Source organism: Cyprinodon tularosa, unplaced genomic scaffold (assembly GCF_016077235.1).
Source record: "Cyprinodon tularosa strain WSP-4 unplaced genomic scaffold, ASM1607723v1 ctg526, whole genome shotgun sequence".
Taxonomy (NCBI): domain Eukaryota; kingdom Metazoa; phylum Chordata; class Actinopteri; order Cyprinodontiformes; family Cyprinodontidae; genus Cyprinodon; species Cyprinodon tularosa.
In genome coordinates this window covers 332,133-356,206 of record NW_024039259.1, presented here as the reverse complement: position 1 = coordinate 356,206, position 24,074 = coordinate 332,133, and the positions used below count along the sequence as shown (strand labels likewise).

Here is a 24,074-nt window from a genome sequence, read left to right as displayed (position 1 = left end):
ATTGCTGGATTCTCTTTATTGCTTTGCTCCTCATGTGTGTTTCTCTGTCTTTTTGTTCATGGGTTTTTGCTTCTGTTGCCATCTGCATTTAAATTTAATCTGCAAGAAATCATCTCTGCCTCCTCATCTCTACAGTTGGGTGCTCAAATAACCTCCACCAAACCTGACATTAGCTTTATTAGCTCTCGTGCTAAAGAGCAGCTCAGACTGATCTGGGTCACATGACTCATTCAGTGACAGCTCCAGGTGCTGAACATTGACCAGAACATTGAATTATAATTCAAATTTAGCAAATCCCTGGGTCAAAAGTAATAGTGTTGCTTTTTTAACCTCTACATTAAAATAAATTCATTATTTTTCATTGATCTTTAAAACTAATAGTCTGAGGGTTGATTTATACGAACATATATTGGGAAAAAAGTGTGCTGCTGGCAAATTGTTGATCAGAGATTTAACATAGTGAGAACAGAAGTGTGTGGTTTCCTTTTTTTTCTTTTTTTTTTCTTTCACGTTTGCAACTTTGTTAGAAACAGTCACTTCTCAGATTACTCAGTCAATATTAGACATAACACCATGTCTTTTATAGAAGAAAACTATAAACATTTCATGAAGAAGAAGCATGAATTTTGATTAATAGGATATTATTTTATGTAAAAAAAAATAAGCACATCCTTTCAAAGTGAATGACAAGAAATAGAGAATTAAAAACATATTCCTGTTTGTTTTCTATGTCATCTGTTGGGAAAATATAATTTAAATAAAGAAAAAGCTTCTGAATATGGTATTTGCTAATATAAAATATTCAAAACTCTCAGTTTCTCTTTATATTCTTTTTTACATTTCTATAAAATATTGTAGACGGTCCAAAGAGCCACTTGCAGCTCCAGAGCCACAGGCTGCAGAACCCTGATCTAGAACTTTAGTGCAAGATTCAGATCTACAACATGCATATAAAAGAATATACTGGGTAATATTTCTGTTATCGATAGAAGAAAAAAAAAGTCTTTAGAACACAGTAGAGTAAGGAGATTCTGCTGGAGAAAAAGGTTGCAGGGTGCTGTAAATGACCGGGTTAGGGACCTGGAATGAAACAATAAATTCGTATTAAAATGCCATTTTAGAACATTTTACATATAGCTGCCTTAAATACTCAGATTATCACTGCTGTTTTGTGCACAGTGGAAGCAGATTAGCAAGAATGGGTTATGATTGTAAATTCCAGTCAATCAGAGGAATATTGCTTCCTGATATCTAACCTATTTCAAAAACTGCACATAAAGGCAATTAGGGATGGGAATCGAAAACCGCTTCCTGTTCAGAACCGGTTCTGTGTGTTCCAATTCCATGGCACCGTTTGGCAGCTCGCTTAACGATTCTCTTATCAATTCCAGGTAGCACCAGAGCCGCTCTGGGCTGAACGACTTGCATCACGTATTTTACGCAAGTTACGCACACAATAAGCAAGTACAACGTGAACAGGCGTAAGTCTAGACAAGCAAAACAAAATCGGTCAAAGCGATCGAAAGTTTGGCTTCATTTTAAGGAAGAGACAGATGGTAACAAGGCACTTTGCAGGCGCTTTGCAAAGTGCCAATCACATCCGTGGGAGGAAATACATCCAACATGCAGAAACACCTGCGCACACAACATGGCATACATTTTAACGAATGCCGTATTTTGGATGCTTCCAGACAGAAGCTAAAGTTACCAGCATGGAGGGCAACTCTGCTGGTAAGTAGCTAGTTTTATATCACTGGCTGTACTTATTGTGGTTCCTAGGAAATCATATGCCATTTCTGGAAATAAAGCAATTTCCTACCTCTAGTGATGTTGAGATGTACGGAGCCCCCTAGGGACATGGGGATTTTGTTTTCTTTTGCGTTCCCTCGCAAAAGTATTGCGTTACCTCACAAAATTTTGCATTCCCACGCAAAACCTTTTGCATGAGAACGCAAAACCTTACTTCGGTAAAGTTAGAAAGATGTTCAAAGATTCGGACTTCCGGGATCAATAACTCTCGTTGTTGAAACACAAATGACGCCTCTTTCATGTCCTGATAGCACAGACTACATACTACAAAAATCAAAAAGCATTATTTTCGAGAAAAACGAGCAGTTCTCCGAGCTGGATGTATTACATTGATCGCTATGCACAGGCAACGGCCAGGCAAGTGGTTATGGACCGTCTGCAAATGGTAAAACAACAGCAAAACGTTGCAAATAAAAATCAATAACTCCACTGCCAGGTTTTGCGAGGTAATGCAAAAGGTTTTGCGAGGGAACACAAAAGAAAAAAAAATCCCCATGTCCACTAGGGGGCTCCGTAGAGATGAAGCCTCATGAGGCATTGAACAGTTTGAGCTAATTGCTTCAACAATCCCCACAGTTCATGAGGCTCCATGTGAACATGTCACCACCTACTGGTGGAGAGCAGAACTACAGTTTGTAATCAAATCTGTAAATTTTTGCAATTGTTTCTCTTTTTGTCCACCCCTTTTAAGTTCCTCTGAAGTTGTTAATGGTTGGAGTGTATAATAAAATAATTTTTTATTTTTTTTTTTAAGTCTAAAATATCTTTGAAAAATCATTTACGGTGCACAGTTTTACTGCCATTTTAGTGAAATAAACTCAAACAGACAGTGAAAGTGTAAATTGGGCAATGATGAGTAAAATGAAAGGTGTTAGTCATTTTTAATCAAATATAATAGTTTCTCCACAGTTTTTGGTTTTAATTGGGTTGGAAGTTATGTGTACAACCAATCTTTTGGCTAAGCTAACCTAATTTGCCAGCTTTTTTACCCAATCTATATTTTTACAAGGGCAAACCTATGCAAATTAGTCTCATTAGCCAAAATAATGAAATATAATCCTATCTTTCGAAAGTCAAAGCAAGGTCTTGAACCCTCAACCTCAGGAGAGGGAGTCTATGTCTCATAGATGAAGCCACTTATGTGGTTAACCATTCAACGTAGAAAATACTCCTTAGTACTAATGTTACAACTTTGTCCGATTGCTTGCTCAGAATTTGATCACTACATTGTTTATTCTAACCAAAATAGTTTTAAGCAACTAGATTTGTTGTTTTTCCCACCAATCTTTTCTTAGAATCTATCCAAACTCTATCTAACTGACAGCAACTCCTACAAACTCCACATCTTGACTGAATTCTGAGGCTGTTTAGATGCCTGTCAAAATTCTTGCGCTTTCTGAACCACTTCCTGAAGTGGTCACATGGTATCATGGTAGCGAGGCCTCGGACGTCATCAATTTTGGCCCCTCCTCTAAATGAATCACACCTCGACATGCGCTTCAGGGAAACACCCCCTCCATTACTCAACACAAGCCTTGATGCCTGTCTCATCTCATAACATCACTATCCACCCCTCTCTGGGGTTATTAAGGGAATCTGCCTTCCTCGTTTATCCAGCCCTTGATTGCTAGCATGTTTAATTACAACTACAGGTAGCTGGAATTCTTACATTATTCTAGCTATTGCAATGGATGTAATGAAGCATGCTACAAAGATGCTCTGCAGTTCAGGGAGCGAGAGAAAGGTGACGCTCGTTTATTTAAATCAGGGGGAGATGAGTTTATTTCCCGAAATTGTACAGTAATGCTTTTTCATTAAACTGATGCCTTCTCCATTAGATTTAGATGACTGTGACAAGACGGGTAGCCTTGCTGAATCAGAGGCTGGCAGCTCCCGTTCAAAACCTTCTGTTTTCGCCGAGGCAGTGAGAAATAGAATGTCCCAGGCTAAGGTAGGCGAATGTCACCGTGCACTTACCAAGTTCTTTTATTCACAGAATCGATAAGAGAATTGAAAAGGAATTGAATCCTTTCACAGAATTGACAAGGGAATCGGAGTCGTGAAAATCTTATCAATTCCCAACCCTAAAGGCAATCCGTAAATTATTTGAAAGATTAAAGGGAAACTTAAAATAAGGTTATAAAGCATAGACACATTTTTGCATATTGGTTCATACCATTTCCTATATAAATAAATAATATATTAAATACAAGGTTTGAACATACTGGAGCTGCAGGCTTGCTTTTCTTCTTCTTGGAATTCTTGGAGAAGGTGATATATGTATAAACATTCTTCACAGGGTCAACCTCCTAAAGGACAGCGAAACAGAGGGACTCCTTAGTAACACACCTTCCTGTGTATCTATTCCTACTAGTATATAGCAATAAAACTATTTCTTGAGGTTATTGTTTTTTAATTATTAGTCCTTCCTGTTTTGGTTAAAATAAATATTATCAGTTTGTTTTCCATCACAATTACATATAGCTGATGAAGCATGTGTTGTCATTCTACCCTGTTTTTTATATAACTGAGTCATGGAAGATTCTGGGCTAAATACCACCAGTGGCGGCCGGCCCATAGGGGGCGCTGGGCCATCGCCCTCCCTGATAAGAAGAGAGAAACGTAAAATATATTTTTAGAAATTAACTCATAAATGTCAGTTGTACTCTCTAGAGTGTGTACCTATAAGCAAAACAAATTATATAAACTACATTTCCCTATCTACTGTCATTCATTTGTGGATTTCCACAGACAGTCTCCTACCGTCTCTGTCTTGGGGCTCTGATTTGACTGCCCCACAAGTGCATAGAATCTGCCAACCATGTACTATTGCTAGGTCAACTTAATAATTTAATGGCCAATCAGCGTCTCAGAATTTTATGGTCTTGGGGCTCTGAAAATACTGCCCTTTAACAGGCTTCTGCACTCAATGCGCAGGTGCAGACAATTAGAGGGACAATGGCGAATGTAACGAACGAGATGCAGCTTCCACCAAATTCGGTGAGCTCCTTACTTATCTACCCGTTTGCCAGAAGAGCATCCCTGTTGTACAGTAGGATATGAAAATTTCATGTCATGGTTATTGTGACTGTGACGAATCCACCTCGTCACTTAAAACAACCTCTCTAATGTTGCGTGCCACACACACATTCCTGTTATACTGTGCTTGTGAGGACCAATACACTCGCGCTGAGCCCTACAGTAGCGGTCAATTAACTTAAAACACACAAGCTGTACCTGGTTACCTGCTGGCGTATTGAGGGTGAACACTTAATATTTCAGTGGGGTTAGCCGTGTGTGTGTGTGTGTGTGTGTATGTGTGTATGCTACAGGGACTTGTCATCTTCAGTCTGGCGGCGTCTTTGCTGGGTTCAAACCCGAGGAAACGCTCAGTAAGCGGTTAAAACGCCAGAGTTGTTGGAATGCGGAAGTGACGTCACCAACACGTGACTTGCTAAATGTTTGTCAGATTATATATTTTTTTTATTTTATGTTTAAAAGTTTGGTGTAATTGAATAATTCAATGAATCTGTGTAAAGAAATTAAGTTGTAAAAATTATTTGTTTTTGTACATCAATTGTTTGTGGAGGTAATATATGGACAAAACTGATTTATGAGAAGAAATCGGAAATAAGAGAGCCTGAGGGGAGGGGCTTAAACTATTTAATGAGGGCTGTGGGAAGATGAGCGGCCATTTTTGTTTTCTGTTTCTTTGTTACATTGCTGGTAACTGGAGGGAGGCTGAGGCCCAGATTATCTTGTATATGTTTAGTTTCTTTTGCACCCTGTTTTGAGTTTTTGAGCACAATAAATCCCCAACACCGGTAACCCGACTGAGACTGGATTCTTGGAGGCCAAAGAACCCCGTCACAGTGACCAAAATCATCACTGTTACTGTTATTATATAGTAAATTAAATCATTACTGTTAAATTGTATTTCATTTCCAATTGTTTATTTGAATTCTTATTCTGGATTAGTTGGAGACATTCACTAGGCTATATCAGCCCCACCAAAAATATTTTTCACTAGCCGCCACTGACTACCACCTCTTTTTTTGGTTGGTAAAAGTCAAAAAATGGCTAAATACAAGCATAACAAAAAATGTGAAAGATTTTGAGATGTTGTATTTGAATGTTTAAACTCACAGCTCTTTCTTCAGGTTCCCTCGTATTTCCTGAAAGAGAAGAAACGGGTTTAGAATGAAAATTTTTAACTCATAAAAGTTCAAAACAAGTATATGTGGATGTATTTATACATCCAATCATTGTTTTGAAGGTTAATGTTTCTTTATCTCTCGTTGTGCACGTTAGAAGAGCAAGTACTGTAGTTTGAGATCATAAAAGTCTCAAATATCTTTATAAAATGAATAAGTGATTGTTCTGACCTTTAGTTTTCCGTAACCTGATGGTTACTATCACAGTTATTATGAGTCCTGCTAACACCACAGAAAACATAGAAGTCCACCAAATCCAACCTGTTAAAAAGATGATGGATATTAAGCACAGTCAGGGGGACCAAAAATAAGCAACCCTAAAATGTAGGCTTTGTTTGCAATTAAAGGATTGGTTTGGATTTATCTAGGGGATATTCCCATTTGTTTATTTTCCTGTAGCAGACAGATGTCACATTAGAGTAAGTTTATTTTTAAAAAATGAAAAGATCACGTGGATCCTGTGTTTTACTTTGTTTTAACAATTATATTAATTTGTCCCGAACTTTATGCTGTATAAATTGTTCTTATGCTCTGATGGTACTTTTATTTCATTACAGACCTAAAAAAGCACTAAGATATTTAATGGCTGTCTGTCCATCAAACAAGGTTTGCTCTAACTTCTGATAACTGAACAACTAAAAACTGCAGGGCTTTAATTTAAACACTAAATAAAATTCATTTGTACCTCGGGATTTAGTTCGACTCATTTTGGTAAGTCGGGTTGTTGTTGGAGTAACCGATGTTGGAAATGCATCGTTTGATGAAAAAACGGACTCTGTTGTCTCTGATTTAGTTACTGTAGCTAATGTTGATTCTTCTGTAGATGTTGATTCGTTTGTGTTAATGAAGACAGTAGTTGTATTATTAACTGGAAACAAGCAGCAGTTTAGATACATGATATCTTTGATTATATTAAACTCATTAAATGCACAGCAAAAAAAAAGAAATATTTTGTTATTTAAGATGATGTTGAGAAATTTATCTCACCTGTCTTCTCTCCTGATAACTGATGGGTGAAGGTGAACAGTTGGTCTTTTCTATCATAACCGTCTGTAGCTTTGCACTTTAATAACTCATAAAACTTAGAATGATTGAGCTGAGATGATGGGACTGTGAGAACTGCTGAGCAGGAAGTTGATGTGTTCTTGTCTGGAGATATTTTGTTTTTTCCCTCATACAGCCACACCAGGGTGTGTTTGCAGACAGTAAGAGTTAACACAGAGCAGTTAAAGATGACTTTCTCATTGTTCTTCTGTTCAGTCACTGGAAAGATGGAGATATTATTAAAAAAAGACAACAAGAGTAAATCCAGCTTCATTGCTGTATTACTAAGGAACACTGACTGAATATGTGATATAAATACTCACTGGTGACAACATTCAGATCAACCTTAATGCGTGGGACTTTTTGGTCTGTTGTGTTCCTTCTGCAGTAGTAATGACCAGAATCCTCTGCTGTGACATTCTTAATGACCAGAGAACAGTTTTCTGTAACACTCAGTCTGCCTGATTTATTTTTATCTTCCTCTGTGAAAATCCCTTGTTTGAACAATGATACGTTTTTGCGTCCTGGATGATCAAACTCCCATTCTATTCTGTCACGGTTATCTTTCTCTTGTGTTTCATTTGCACAGGGTAAAGTGACCTCATCACCGACTTTAACAGTGAAGAAAGCTCGTTGTTGCCCAGCAGCTGCTGCAGTGAAAACATGGAAGACTGTGTCAGAAATTATTGCTTACAAGTAGATTAAGATCAAGATTTAACACAAGCTTATTAGAACGTCTCAGCTTCTGCTTTTAGGCCACAAAAAAAAAACATAATAGATATTAAACACTCTCTGGTAACATGTTTAATGGCCCTCCTAAATATTTTTTTATAAATGTATATTATATCTTACCCGTGAATTGAAGTGTCAGAATTAGAAATAAAGGCATTAAAATAGATCCAAAAAAATCATCATGCTTCTGTCTCTTCATTAGAGACTGACACAGGAGTGGATTTTCACTCCTGTCCCGTTCCACTCCCACAGAAAAAAAGTGTGTCCCGTCCCGATCCCGGGCCAGAGTAGAAATCTAAATCCTGTCCCATCCCACTCCTGTTGAAATTACTCCCAGTACCATCCCGCTCCCATTCAGAATGACTCCCGCTCCTGCACCACTCCCATTCTTGTTGTCTTCAAAAAGATTTCTGCCAATTCATTGAATCTGAATTTCTTTTGAGTGCGGGTGAAAAACTCAGAGGGGAAGCACTGTTGGTTTTTGGGTCGTGTAGTTTTTTTGGGTCGCATTATAGTGCAGGCTTCAAGGACAAAAACTACAAAATGGCGGCGCCAGTATTGGATTTTTTTTTCTTTCTATTTTATTTTATGGCATCGATCCTATTTTATTTATTTTTTTGTTACTATTGGTTTGCTATCGCTCCCGTCTGCTCCCGTTAATGTTTAATCCTGTACCGTCCCAATCATGTGATCGTTACTAATACTGACTCTCATCCCACGGGAATCCCGTGACCTGTGGGATTCCCGAAAAAATGTCAGTCTCTAGTCTTCATCCCTTCGCTAATGACTGAGGCTGTAAAGCAGCTTCTTTTAAACATGAAAACAGAGACAGTCCATACGGTTTATGGATGTTTGATTTTGTAATAAGGACTCAGAGGTTCTTTTTTTTTTCCCTAATTCACTTTATTACTATCGTGCCTCATGGAGCCTCGTCATATGTCCTGTGTCTTGTAGTATACAGGTAGTTACAAGGGGTAATCAGCCTCTCATGACCACCTACTGATCTGGAATCATATGGCTGGATGAAAATCAAACATTTTGCAATTCCACCCACCCTCGTAGGGAGAATATGAGGGCTTACTGCTGTTGGAGCAGAGCTACAAGCATCTATGAGCCAATTTACCTCAACCTCACACACTGCACATGTGCAAACAAGGGAGTTCCTCTTTACTGTCAGATAGACGAGTCTGACCAGCGATAATCTCTGTACTGCTCTGAGTGCAATGTGAGGTATTTGGAAGTACAGTGTGAGCATTTAGATGGCATCAGAGAATTAGGCCCCCCGTGTAAGAACATGATGCGCTGTGAACTTTTAAACCAATACAATGTATTAAATATAAGCCCTAAGGGTGGAAGTGTATTGCTCTCTTGTTTTGGAAATCGTTTCAGGTATCTGCTGTTCACTCATGATTTGTTTTTTATTGCAAAATGCTTGATAGCTAAGGTTTGTAGAGTATTCACAAACAGCAGCCACACAGCATGTTTATGTGTTACTGCTCCCTCCTCCTGAATACAGTGGTTTCCATGGGGACCATAAATAAAGACAGGCCCACACTGAAAGCTAAAAACTCTTTCTACTAATGGGATGCCTCATCTCTGGTTCAAGCTTGCACACCAAAACAGAAATACAAGCATCAGACAGAATTCCGGTGAAATTCAGAATAAAATCAACCCATGCTAACTTTAGTAGTGAAAGCAACAAGGTAAAACAGGATAAAGGCTGTTGTTAAAAAGTGGTCCGTGTTCTCACCTGTTTTGTCTCCTGATGACTGATGGCTGAAGGTGAACAGTCGGTCTTTTCTATCATAACTGTCTGTAGCTTTGCACTTTAATAAGTCATAAGACTTAGAATGATTGAGCTGAGATGATGGGATTGTGAGAGATGCTGAGCAGGGAGTTGATGTGTTCTTGTCTGGAGATATTTTCTCTTTGCCCTCATACAGCCACACCACTCTATGTTTGCAGACGGGAGGAGCTGACACAGTGCAGTTAAAGGTGACTTCCTCATTGTTCTTCTGTTCAGTCACTGGAAATATGGAGATATTATTAAAAAAAGACAAGAGTAAATCCAGCTTCATCGCTGAATTAATAACGGACACTTTGACTGAATAACAGTGTAATATAAATACTCACTGGTGACAACATTCAAATCAACCTTAATAAGGCTGAGTTTTTGGTCTGTTGTGCTCCTTCTGCAGTAGTAATGACCAAAATCATCTGCTGTGACGTTCTTAATGACCAGAGAATAGTTTGCTGTAACATTCAGTCTGCCTGATTTAGCTTTAGCTTCCTCTGTGAAAATCCCTCGTCTGAAAAATGACACGTTTTTGCTTCCTGGATGATCAAACTCCCATTCTATTCTGTCACGGTTATCTTTCTCTTGTGTTCCATTTCCACAGGGCAAAGTGACCTCATCACCGACTTTAACGGTGAAGAAAGCTCGTTGTTGCCCAGCAGCTGCTGCAGTGAAAACATAAAAGACTGTCACAAATTACTGCCTACAAGTAGATTAAGATCAAGATTTAACACAACCTTATTAGAACGTCTCAGCTTCTGCTTTTAGGCAACAAACAAAACATAATAAATATTAAACACTCTCTTGTAAGATGTTTAATAGTTACCTAAATATTGTTGATTGGACGTTTTTTTTAAATATTATTTCTTACCTGTGAACTGAAGAATCAGAATTAGAAATAAAGGCATTAAAATCAATCCAAATGAAGTCATCATGCTTCTGTCTCTTCATACCTAAACTAATGACTGAGGCTGTAAAGCAGCTCCTTTTAAACATAAACACGTGACACAGCCCATGTGGTTTATGGAGGTGTGATTTTTGTAATAATGACTCAGAGGATGTTGTTTTTCTCACATCATTCACTTCATTATAATTCTTAAAATATTTTTAAATATTTTTAAAACTGACAGCTATTAGAAAAGAGAGCATAAATGTAAGACAAGAACATGAGTCTCTAAACATGAAACATTTCAGTAAAACTAACAGATTTGTGCCTAACTGCAGTTTGTTTGGTCGCACCGTAAAAGCTACTTAAGCATTAGAATATTATAATTATGCTACATTTAAGCTTTTTTAAATGAAAATATGTCATTATTCAGCCAGGAAAACCAAAACTTTTATTTCTGTTTTATTTATATTTTGTGTTCTGTGTATCATGCCTAATGCAGCAACCACAGCCAACTTCCTCTCTGGTAGCTCATTTTCTCAGCATGTAAGCTTTAAAAGGAAGTTAACTCAGTCTCTATATTTAAAAACATAACCGGTGACATACAGAAGCTGTACCACCAGATTTGTTTCCATTTAAGCACATAGCTCATGCACACAACCACAAACACGTCATCCCATGGTACTAAAGTGAGGGTTTTTTTTCTGCTGCACCAATTGACCAATCAAAGCTAAGTGGATCGTGGGAGGCTTTCCTTTGGCTAATTTGTTCCTTTTGAAACATTCTCTGACATCACACAACTGATCATAAAATTGTAGCAAAAAGACTTTCCTATTTCCTCAAGCACATACAGGGTTAATGATAGAAGGGCCCTGTGGTCGGCTTATTTTATGGGCCTCACCACGGTCGGCCTCCTCCATCCCCTCTCGCATCTAGACATTGAGGGTTCAGGGTTGTCGAGGGGGGGGGGGTGCCCTGGCACTGTCTATCTCCCGGAGGGGGGGTGGACTGTGCCGGACACCCCCTATTGGTACTCCCAGTTTTAATTACATCTGATGGAGGATCGGGTTCTTCTTACACCCCTGTTCTCCGGCTGCCGCCTGGAGTCTGTATCATCCCTTGCTGGTGGTGGTCCGGTACGTGAGCGGGGTGGGGGGCCAGGTTCGAAGCAGGAATGAGATGGGTTGTTGTGGCGGTGTTGCCGCTCCCCTCCCCTCATCCCGATTTTAGGTTCACTTATTGGGTCATCCGATAGTCCCGGGACCAACCACCGGTGCCACCGGGTCTTTGGTGCGTGATGCGAGTGGGGGCACGAGATTGAGATTGTGTGTGGTTTTTTTTTTTGGTTTTTTTTCTCTCCCAGGTTGGGGTCTCAACTGCACCCTTTCCCAAATACATCTCAAATCTCCGCTAAGTTCGGAGCCCATTCCCCCCGTCCTGCTCTCCCTCCGCTGGCTGGCGTCAGGGCTCGCCGGTGCACTGGTGGAGCTCGGGGTCTGGGGGTGGATGCCCGGGTGGCTGCTGGCTCATTCCTGGCGGCCTCTCCATGGGCCCTGGCCGGCCGGGGACTTGCTGGGGCACCTGTCTGGGGGTCGGGCGCCCCTGGGGCCTCGAATCCCTGGGGCCCAGGACTGGATTCACTTTGGGGTGAGGCTGGGTGTTGTTCGGGGATTTTCAGTGCTGGGGCCGGTGCCTTCGCTTCGATGCCTGTTCCTTGGCGATGCTTTTTCCGATGCCGGTTTTGTGGTATCGGGGAGGAGGAGAGTTGCAATACATTATGAGGTGCAGGTCTTGGCTTTTGTTTTGGGCTCTGGTTTTTCCGTTTGCATTTCTCCTCTTGCATAGGGGAATTTTTATTTATTTAATTTTTATATTAATTAATTAATTTATTTATTTATTTTTCTTTTCGGTGGGGGGGAGCGGTTGTGGGTGGATCGGTGTCCACTGTCGCATTGTGCGGGCCTTTCTGCTTGGAGTTTTTTTTTTCTCTTTTTTGGGGGGATTGGCATGTCTGTTTTCTCGGGGGGCGGGCGGGCCCGTTGTGTGGTGGTCTGGGCGGCTCCGGCGGGGGTGGTGTTGGGGGGCTGGTGTGGGTGGGTTTTCCCACTTGGAGGCATGGTGGAACTGCTTTGTTCCCACTGATCGCGGTGGGTGTGGCTGCCTGGTGGGTGGGGGGTGAAGTAGCTCCGGCCGGCGCGCGTCGGGGGGCCGGGGCGGTGGAGCTGCTTCGGCCCGTGTAGGGGGCTGGTGTGAGTGGCAGGGGGGGCGGCGGACACACAAACCTGTGTGTTTTTCCTGGGTGGTGCGGTCGTGTTGGGTGTTGCGGCCGGTCGCCAAGGCTTGGTGCCGGGGGACGGGGCATGTTTCGGTGCTCTGTGGGGCTGGGGCGTTTCGGTCTGTGCCGTGGGGGGGCCGGTGTTTGGTGCCCGGCCCTACTTCAGGATGGCGGCATGCTGTGGCTGGGGGGCTTCTTCGGGGCTGTCTCTCCTCCTCCCTTGGTGGGGGTCTGATTTCCGGGGCTGGCCCCTCCTTGGTGCCTTCGCTCTTGGGGTCCCTTTGGCGCCTGGGGCTTTGGGTCTCCCGGCGCTGGACTCAGTGCTCTGGGGGGTGTGCCTCTTCAGCTCTCCACAACCACTATTGAGCATTTTTTTTTTCTAAGGATAAACTTTACATGCACAAGTTCACCCTCACAAACAACTACAGGTGCTAGGCTCCAGGTACTTAGAGATTCACTTCCATACAGAAAGCCCACATTCATATCTTCAGGTAACACAGAGTACATGTCAGACTTAATAATATTACTTTAGCGATAGTTCAAGGTGTTGATTTATTGTATGTCTCGTACCATGTCTTTCGGTTGTGCTGTTCTTTTTTCATCTCGTTACAGGTGATGAAGCAGACTGAAAATGTTTTGTTATTATCTCCTTTGTATCTCTTCTTTCTTTTTTCTTTTGTCCTTTTTTTTTCTTTTTTCCTTTTCTTCTTCTGTTTTTCTGCTCTATTTACATTGCAGTGTCCATATAAACTGTAAAACTCCCTGCATAATTATAATAAAGCTATTTATATGCATGAAACAAGTGGAGCAGTATGGCAATTGCCATACCGCTACACTTGTGAAAGTAAAATCTGTTGGGCTCTTTTTGGCATCAAGACAATTATTCTTATTGCCACATTGCCAGACAGGACACTGTAAAAAAAAAAAAAAAAATATGGAAAAGAAGTGGAATCAGCCTTATTCCACTGTTTGAACACATTATTTTTATTCCATAAGCCCTTCAAAACAAAATAAGATTTAAATTAGAATTTAACGTTATTGTCATTACATGGTCACAAGTATAAAGCAACCAAATTAACTCTCAGCATTTAACCCATGGTTGACCGTGCTTCTCTGCTTTATTTAAACATAAAAAGAGAAGGCCATAATTGCCACCCAGCTCCTGTTGAAGTTTATGATAAACCCCCAGCCTTAACCACAATAAGGAACTCTTAATTCTCTTGTCCCCTGCACTGGAAACTGTACAGATGGGTCAGAGAGTGGTGATGCATATGGTCTGCTGGAGCACCACCTGGTCTTTAGGAATTAAAAGCACAACAGCTGTAAGTCTTTATAAGTTATTTTATGGAAATTTTGCTGGTGAAGTGGTATAGAAGAATACATTGAATAAATGAGTGCATTTACAAAAATCAATGCTAACACACATAAACAGAAGAAACAGACAACCCTTCAAAACCTAAGAATTTATCGATTTATAGTTACTATGCTTCAGTTAAAAAAACTCTCTAGATGGACAATTAAAATATAGCTAAACCAACGTCATACAAAGCACAAGAAAACTAACCAACTTGAAAAAGAAAGGCAAATAACTGCAGAGTTAATATAAAAAAAGGAAAGGTGTTATGAAAACTATCACAAATTCAAATCAAGAAGAGTCATCCTGGGAAACTATAAGTAATGTAATAACAAATACTGTTAATAGTTCGTTTTTATTTCTTGAACTAAAATAGCTCGAATACATTTTTTCTTACACCAACATAAGGGCAAAAGTTAGTACATATCTTCAGTTCTCAGTCCCATTGCAATGCTGTCATTTTTGGCTCCTCATCCGTTTCCTTCACCCATGAGGAAGTCATAGGGGAGGTATTTGACAGGGTCTTTAAGTTTTTCAAACTCAGAGATCAGAGCAAACATTCCCAGTTATAGCTCTTAATGAAAGCGAAGCCTTTCTTGCCCAGACTAATAAAAAAATTATGTGTTCATTACCTCAAGTTTGGATTGTAAATCCACAGAAATGAGTTAATTCATCCTCCACAAGCTTCAGCTAATATAAATTGAAGGGGCCTGCCTCTCTCTATTGCTCCTATACATACAGGATAGACTTTAAGGTCCCAAATGTTTTTTTTTAAAGACCATCAATGCCCATTCTCCAGCCTACATGACGGAGCTCTTACCCACCACAAATAGAGCATGCTGTAAATAGGAGGATCGTTGGTTTACTGCTGTTGTCTCAAAGCTCTAGAGCTCCTTACTAACAGACTAACAATCAATCACTGAGCCAGCAGGTTTTAGTTCAGAGCTGGAAACCCAGCTGTTCAGATGCTCAGTTACCATGTAGTTCAGTTTAATTTTTTCATGTAATAATTATCTGGATGTTTTTTTCATTTAGATAATATACACTCACCGGCCACTTTATTAGGTACACCTGTCCAACTGCTCGTTAACACTTAATTTCTAAGCAGCCAGTCACATGGCGGCAACTCAGTGCATTTAGGCATGTAGACATGGTCAAGACAATCTCCTGCAGTTCAAACCGAGCATCAGTATGGGGAAGAAAGGTGATTTGAGTGACTTTGAACGTGGCATGATTGTTGGTGCCAGAAGGGCTGGTCTGAGTATTTCAGAAACTGCTGATCTACTGGGATTTTCACGCACAACCATCTCTAGGGTTTACAGAGAAGGGTCCGAAAAAGAAAAAACATCCAGTGAGCGGCAGTTCTGTGGGCGGAAATGCCTTGTTGATGACAGAGGTCAGAGGAGAATGGCCAGACTGGTTCGAGCTGATAGAAGGGCAACAGTGACTCAAATAACCACCCGTTACAACCGAGGTGAGCAGAAGAGCATCTCTGAACGCACAGTACGTCGAACTTTGAGGCAGATGGGCTACAGCAGCAGAAGACCACACTGGGTGCCACTCCTTTCAGCTAAGAACAGGAAACTGAGGCTACAATTTGCACAAGCTCATCGAAATTGGAAAATAGAAGATTGGAAAAACGTTGCCTGGTCTGATGAGTCTCGATTTCTGCTGCGACATTTGGAAGGTAGGGTCAGAATTTGGCGTCTACAACATGAAAGCATGGATCCATCCTGCCTTGTATCAACGGTTAAAGCTGGTGGTGGTGGTGTCATGGTGTGGGGAATATTTTCCTGGCACTCTTTGGGCCCCTTGGTACCAATTGAGCATCGTTGCAACGCCACAGCCTACCTGAGTATTGTTGCTGACCATGTCCATCCCTTTATGACCACAATGTACCCAACTTCTGATGGCTACTTTCAGCAGGATAATGCACCATGTCATAAAGCTGGAATCATCTCAGACTGGTTTCTTGAACATGACAATGAGTTCACTGTACTCAAATGGCCTCCACAGTCACCAGATCTCAATCCAATAGAGCATCTTTGGGATGTGGTGGAACGGGAGATTCGCATCATGGATGTGCAGCCGACAAATCTGCGGCAACTGTGTGATGCCATCATGTCAATATGGACCAAACTCCCTGAGGAATGCTTCCAGAACCTTGTTGAATCTATGCCACGAAGAATTGAGGTAGTTCTGAAGGCAAAAGGGGGTCCAACCCGTTACTAGCATGGGGTACCTAATAAAGTGGCCGGTGAGTGTATTATATGACTTATAAGAAAAGTCCAAAAAATGTCATATGCATTTTATTATTTCTTTTTTACTTTTATTCCAGCTTGTTCTAATGCTCTCGACGTATATATTACTATTAACACCATTTGGATTATTGAAAAATTATATATGAATAAACAGCACACTTTCATATTTTTGAGTTTTTTTGCGCTGTAGATTTTGAAAAAAATTGATCAGTCTAATATGATGGATGCAGAAGGCTCTCTTGTATTTTCATACACCACAGTCTCTTCCTGCTGAAGACCACCATCCCCTAATTGGAAAAAACACAGTGGGTTAGCAATATGGATTTAGTTATGGATTTTCTGTTTCTTAAAATATATATTTTTCTTCATAAATTTTTCTTCATCAATTAACTCAAATCAGAAATCATGTTCTTAAAAAATATGCAACACATTGTATAACTATTCAATACAGGTAATTATAACAAATGCAATAGTGTATTCCGCCTGTGATGTATTTTTTTGTGAATTCAGTATCCAGACCAGTAGTCTTTGTATTTTGCCCCAACAATCAAAATTATATGTTATCAATGTTTCTGAGAACTTTCGGGATATTCTTACTTTGCCTTTTCCTCCATATAGTAACTGATACAACACATATGTGAAGTACTGCTACACCCACAAGTACAATGATGTATCTCAGGAAGGAAAAATCACCTGGAATTAAAAGAAAACACTTTGATCAAAGTTAATCAGTGATAATCTCCAATCCAGACTCAGGCTAGGTTAATTTCTGCATGTGGGAAAAAACAAAAACAACCTAAAATAAATGATTTAGTTTAGCTTCCTCTGTGAAAATCACTCGTCTGCACAATGATATGTTTTTGCTTCGTGGATGATCAAACATCTATGTTATTCTGTCACAGTTACCTTTCTCTTGTGTTGCCCTTTGCAGCAGGCAAAGTGACCTCATCATCGACTTTAACAGTGAAGAAAGGTTGGTGTGGCCCAGCAGCTACTGCAGTGAAAACATGGAAGACTGTGTCACACATTACTGCTAACAAGAGATCAAGATTTAACACAACCGTCTTACAATGTTAGAAATTACCATATTTCCACGATGATTAACAGTATTATTTTACAGTAATTTCTTTTAATTTAGTTTTCCTGTAATATTTTGCCCCAACAATCAAAATTATATGTTATCAATGTTTCTGAGAACTTTCGGGATATTCTTACTTTGCCTTTTCCTCCATATAGTAACTGATACAACACATATGTGAAGTACTGCTACACCCACAAGTACAATGATGTATCTCAGGAAGGAAAAATCACCTGGAATTAAAAGAAAACACTTTGATCAAAGTTAATCAGTGATAATCTCCAATCCAGACTCAGGCTAGGTTAATTTCTGCATGTGGGAAAAAACAAAAACAACCTAAAATAAATGATTTAGTTTAGCTTCCTCTGTGAAAATCACTCGTCTGCACAATGATATGTTTTTGCTTCGTGGATGATCAAACATCTATGTTATTCTGTCACAGTTACCTTTCTCTTGTGTTGCCCTTTGCAGCAGGCAAAGTGACCTCATCATCGACTTTAACAGTGAAGAAAGGTTGGTGTGGCCCAGCAGCTACTGCAGTGAAAACATGGAAGACTGTGTCACACATTACTGCTAACAAGAGATCAAGATTTAACACAACCGTCTTACAATGTTAGAAATTACCATATTTCCACGATGATTAACAGTATTATTTTACAGTAATTTCTTTTAATTTAGTTTTCCTGTAATATTCCAATGAATACCTGATTTTAAAGCATCAAATTCTTAATGTACAGTAAAATCCCACAATCAAAAACATTGTTATTTCAAAACAAGGTCTGTAATATCACAGCAGCACACTTAAAAATGAAAAGGATTCCAGAGATTCAGTTGTATTATTCTAGTAAAATACTTTATTTAAATGCATAATGGAAATTGAACTATTAGAATGGAAGAAGCAGTTTCTCTCCTCCATGTAGAATTGAGAAGGTAAACAACATGCATAACCAGGGCTGTGTGTTTAGCTTTTTTTTACCAGGACACCCCGGCTCCCAAAATTAATAAAGATTAGGAGCAAAGATATTTTTTTAAATAGCACCATTTTTTAATAATTATTATAAACAACTCAGGTAACAATTCATGTTTCGTACGGCTGTGTTTCTTTGCATAATCACATAATTTGAGTTTTGAAGGAACATCAATATTAACGACACAGAAAGTTTAAAAAAAGAATCCAAATACATTTAAAACTCAAGATAAAGTTTAACACTTGTTACTAAAGAAAACACCTCAATATAAGAGTTTCACACTGTCAACACTGTTGTGTGTGGACTCAGTGTGAGCAGTTTCTGACCCTTTCCAAATCCCTTCATCAATCTTTCTCCCGTCCTTTCTGATCTTGGCAGGTAGACCTTAATTGAGTCTTATGTTATTGTGACAAAGCTGATTAATTAGATGAATGACAGGATGCTGAAATTGCAGTTTCTGAAATATTCAACTGCATTTTAAGGTGTTTTTATGGCCAGAAATTCAAATAAATTGAATTAATAAAGTTCTTAATATTTAATGTATGTTAAAAATATTTATTTTTTAACAAACATGCCTTTGGCTAACATTAACTTTTTTTTTAGTACAATGATATTAAATCTACAGTAAATGGATTTGTTTGAAGCTGAACGACGGCACTGTTTGTAACACTGCTGCTTTGCAGTAAAAGGTCCTGGGTGCGATTTATGGCCAAGGGTCAGTCAGCATGGAAACATGATCTCCCCTTGAATGCATCAATTCTCTCCCCCTACTCCGCCTTTTTCTCGAATTAACATTACATGACTGTTAGGTTCAATGGCTTCTCTGAATTTCCCTTAGGTGTGAGTGGTTGTGTGTCTCTATGTTACCCTGCGACATACTGGCAACCTGTCCAGGGTGTACCCCGGATAGGCACCAGCCCCACATGGACCCTGAGCGATGAAGCGGCAAAAGATAGATGAATGTATGAGCTTGATATACTGTACAAATCTGTCAACTTGTAGATTACTTTAATATTACAGTGTTAAACACAGGGCCAATTAAGAGGATGTATAGAAAAATGCTGTTATTCCCCAGTAATTTATTCTAATATCATGGTAACTCTTTTGTAATTGAAGTTATAATGTTAGACTAAACAGTGGTGGTTTTACAGCAATTGTAATATTATAGAAATTAAATTAAAGTAAACTGCTTTAGTACACCACACAGGAGACACACAGGACAAACACCTGTTCACACACACTCACAACTAAGGAGAATCTAGAGAAGTCATGTTTTTGGACTGTGGGAGAAAGCCGGGGTACCCTGAGAGAACCCACGCATGGAGAGGGAGAACATGCAAACTCGGTGCAGAAAGACCCCAGACCAGGACTTGAAGCTGGCTATCCACTGTACTACCCACTCAGGCAATGAGCAGCCTCGTCTGAACAATGATACGTCTTTGCTTCCAAGATGATCAAGCTCCCATTCTATTATCTTTCTCTTGTGTTCCCTTTGCATAGGGTAAAGTGACCTCACAAGCTTATTAGAACATCTATTTTTTTTTTAAACTTTTAGGCCACAAACAAAACTAATAAATATTAAACACTCTCTAGTAACATGTTTAATGGCCCTCCTAAATATTGTAAAATGAACATTTATTATATTATTTCTTTCCTGTGAACAGAAGTATCAGAATCAGAAATAAGGGCATTAAAATGTATCAAAAAAAATCATCATGCTTCTGTCTCTTCATCCCTTCGCTAATAACTGAGGCTGTAAAGCAGCTTCTTTTAAACATTAAAACAGAGACAGTCCATATGGTTTATGGATGTGTGATTTTGTAATAGGGACTCAGAGGTTGTTTTGTTTCTCCTTTAATACACTTTATTACTATTGTGCCTCATGGAGCCTCATCATATGTCCTGCTTCGTGTGGTATACAGGTAGTTACAAGGGGTAATCAGTCTCTCATGACCACCTACTGATCTGGAATCATATGGCTGGATGAAAATCAAACATTTTGCAATTCCGCCTGCCCTCGTAGGGAGAATGAGGGCTTACTGCTGTTTGAGCAGAGTACGAGCGTCTATGATCCAATTTAGCTCAACCTCACACACTCACTGCACATGTGCAAACAAGGGAGTTCCTCTTTAACTTTACAGTCAGTTAGACGAGTCTGACCAGCGATAATCTCTCTACTGCGCTGAGTCCAATATGAGGTTTTTGGATGTACAGTGTGAGCAATTAGATGGCATCAGACAGTCAGGCCTCACTGTGTCAGAACATATATGATGAGCTGTGAACTTTTAAACCCATACAGTGTATGAAATGCCAGTCCTAAGGGGGAAAGTTTATTCCTCTGTTGTTTTGGAGACCTGCTGTTCACTCATGATTTGTTTTTTATTGCAAAATGCTTGATAGCTAAGGTTTGTAGAGTATTCACAAACAGCAGCCACACAGCATGTTTATGTGTTACTGCTCCCACCTCATAAATACAGTGGTCTCCATGGGGACCATAAATAAAAACTGGCCGACACTGAAAGCTAAAAACTCTTTCTGCTAATGGGATGCCTCATCTCTGGTTCAAGCTTACACACCAAAACAGAAATGCACGCATCAGACAGAATTCCAGTGAATTTCAGAATAAAATCAACCCATGCTAACTTTACTAGTGATAGGTAACAGGACAAAGGCTGTTGTTAAAAAGTGGGCCGTGTTCTCACCTGTTTTCTCTCCTGATGACTGATGGCTGAAGGTGAACAGTTCGTATTTTCTATCATAAACAGCTGTAACTTTGCACTTTAATAACTCATAAAACTTAGAATGATTGAGCTGAGATGATGGGATTGTGAGAGATGCTGAGCAGAGAGTTGATGTGTTCTTGTCTGAAGATATTTTCTTTTTGCCGTCATACAGCCACACCACTGTATGTTTGCAGATGGTAGGAGTTGACACAGAGCAGTTAAAGGTGACTTCCTCATTGTTCCTCTGTTCAGTCACTGGAAAGATGGAGATATTATTAAAAAAAGACAACAAGAGTAAATCCAGCTTCATTGCTGTATTACTAAGGAACACTGACTGAATATGTGATATAAATACTCACTGGTGACAACATTCAGATCAACCTTAATGAGGGGGACTTTTTGGTCTGTTGTCTTCCTTTTGCAGTAGTAATGACCAGAATCATCTGCTGTGACGTTCTTAATGACCAGAGAATAGTTTGCCGTAACACTCAGTCTGCCTGATTTATTTTGATCTTCCTCTGTGAAAATCCCTTGTTTGAACAACGATACGTTTCTGCTTCCTGGATGATCAAACGTCCATTCTATTCTGTGACTGTTATCTTTCTCTTGTCCTCCATATGCACAGGGCAAAGTTACCTCATGACCGACTTTAACGGTGAAGAAAGCTCGTTGTTGCCCAGCAGCTGCTGCAGTGAAAACATAAAAGACTGTGTCACAAATTACTGCTACAAGTAGATTAAGATCAAGATTTAACACAAGCTTATTCGAACGTCTCATCTTCTGCTTTTAGGCCACAAACAAAATATAATAAATATTAAACACTTTCTAGTAGTATGTTTAACAGCCCTCCTAAATATTGTTAAACTGAGGTTTTTTAGAATATTTCTTACCTGTAAACTGAAGTATCAGAATTAGAAATAAAGGCATGAAAATCAGTCCAAATGAAATCATCATGCTTCTGTCTCTTCATACCTTCACTAATGACTGAGGCTGTAAAGCAGCTTATTTTAAACATAAACACATGACACAGCCCATGTAGTTAAGGTGTCATTTTTTTAGCGGATGTCTCAACAACCTCTGTGACTCAGAGGATGTTGTTTCTCTGACATCATTTAATTCATTGCAATATTTAAAATCTTCTCAAATTCTTTTTTAACAGTTTTAGAGTTTGGGGCAGCCTCTTTTTGAGATGTAGAAGAAAATGATGTATCATGTTAAAAACAAAAGCAGCAAAATAAAAGAAGTGGAACCTCTAACCCTGAAACATTTCTGTAAAACTAACTGACTTATACCTAATTTCATTGAGATTTTATGCAGCAAAACATGCAAAAATCATAATTTTTTTTAATAGACATCTTTTTTTTCATTTAGCCATTAAAACAAGAGGTTTTATTTGTGTTCAATATGCTCTGTGTAATAGAGCTATTGCAGCCACCACAGCAAACTTCCTCTCTACTATCTCACATTCTCAAAATATAAAAGTTAAAAAGGAAGTTAACATCATTGGTGACATAGCTCACATCTAACCAGCATTGTTTCCATGAAGACATTTACACATATCTCATGTTCACAACCACCAAACTGCCGTCCCACGGTACTAAATTGAGCAGTTTTTTAAAGCTGTGCCAGTTCACCAATCAGAGGTGAGCGGACCTTGGTAGGCCCTTATTTGTCTAATTTGTTCCTTTTGACACATTCTCTGTCCTCCCACGACTGATCATCAAAGTGTAGCAAAAATACATCTCCTTCCTTGAGCCACTTCTTCAAGAAGGAAGTTGCTTGATGATAGGTGAAGATGATTGCTGCATTGTTTTCAACATCTTCATTGGTATGTGCTCTTCACTCATGCTTTTCTTTTTTTGGAACATGTTTCTTCATTTAGGTTTGTAGAGACTTCAGCCACACAGCATGTTTCTGTGTGGCTGCTTCCCCCTACCACAAATTGTGTTTTCCATGGGAACCACGAATAAAGTCAGGCTCACACTCAATGCTCAAAAGTCTTCCAAGGAAAGGGAGTGTGTCTGGATGCCTCTGTGATCTCTGGACCAAGCCTGCACTCCAAAAAGTAAAACAAGCACCAGTCCTAGTGAATTTTCAGAATAAAATCAAACCACCAACCTAAGCTGAATTAACTAGTGACAGTAAGAAGGTAAAAACAGAAAAAGAATGACAATCAGTTTGATTTACCTTCTGTAGCACAGCATTAGGGTGTGTAACATTGGTTGGGCTGAAAATGTCATATTTGCTGTTCTATGAGCCCTAATGCAAGCCTGGTTATAAGCCTCAGAATGAAATGACAGGTTTTCTTCATTTTATGGTATGCTCATGAATATTTATATGAGCTGTGCACTGATTGGTTGGTTTATAACGAGAGATGCTGCTCAGCAAAGATGCATCATAGCAACAAGCACTCAGTCACTGAAACATCAAATTGTGGATATGGTAGGGTGACCAGACATCCGAACATGTCCTACTTTTCATACCTAGAAAAAATGTCCAGGGGGAATTGCAGTCTTGCATGTAGTCGAAACAGGAAGCCAGTGGTGGACGGAGCGCCCGAACCTGACCCGGTGACGGTAGCCTGGACAACGGCGGCCCCGTGCTTCCGCCCGCCAACCCCCATCAACAATTGGCTCATAATGTGTTTATAAACCATCACAGTGACAGAATGAATGGAGTATCTGATCACCAACATTGCACTAAAAAAGGTTTGCAAGTTACACTTGGCTGAACAACCGAAAGTGAGGTCTTATTCAGACTTAGTGCCTCACTTAACAAGAAAAGGAAACTGCTGTATCCAAATTAAAGCCGTTCGTCTTTTGTAAGACCTGATATTTATGAATAAGGTATTCGGGAGGATTCAGCCTCTAAATTAGTACAGCATTTGTAGTCTCACTGTTATGTAATCAGGCAACAAATGTGGTCTTCAAAAGAT

General features: G+C 39.6%; 1 protein-coding gene and 1 long non-coding RNA gene across 2 annotated transcripts; both read right to left on the bottom strand.

Annotated features, from left to right (window-relative positions):
• Window positions 1-581: 581 nt before the first annotated feature.
• On the bottom strand, window positions 582-23,762 carry LOC119795878. Its single transcript, XM_038304116.1, has 7 exons — window positions 23,702-23,762; window positions 21,119-21,394; window positions 6,709-6,891; window positions 6,195-6,284; window positions 5,956-5,984; window positions 4,035-4,118; window positions 582-1,080 (listed from the first exon to the last, which is right to left on the bottom strand). Exons 1-7 carry the CDS (start codon window positions 23,760-23,762, stop codon window positions 1,006-1,008), a joined length of 798 nt encoding a protein of 265 aa, XP_038160044.1. The 3' UTR covers window positions 582-1,005.
• On the bottom strand, window positions 16,478-17,330 carry LOC119795918. Its single transcript, XR_005282394.1, has 3 exons — window positions 17,277-17,330; window positions 16,968-17,063; window positions 16,478-16,657 (listed from the first exon to the last, which is right to left on the bottom strand). It is a non-coding gene; the product is annotated as an uncharacterized LOC119795918 (long non-coding RNA).
• Window positions 23,763-24,074: the final 312 nt, after the last annotated feature.

Excerpts from the sequence above, each read along its gene's own strand:
- LOC119795878 (XM_038304116.1), bottom strand. The coding sequence starts at position 23,762 with ATGGGGGTTGGCGGGCGGAAGCACGGGGCCGCCGTTGTCCAGGCTACC. Across the intron at positions 6,892-21,118 it reads GTCATCAGGAGAGAAAACAG|TTAATAATACAACTACTGTC; the intron begins GTGAGAACACGG and ends GCTTGTTTCCAG. Across the intron at positions 1,081-4,034 it reads AAAGCAAGCCTGCAGCTCCA|GTCCCTAACCCGGTCATTTA; the intron begins GTATGTTCAAAC and ends GTTTCATTCCAG.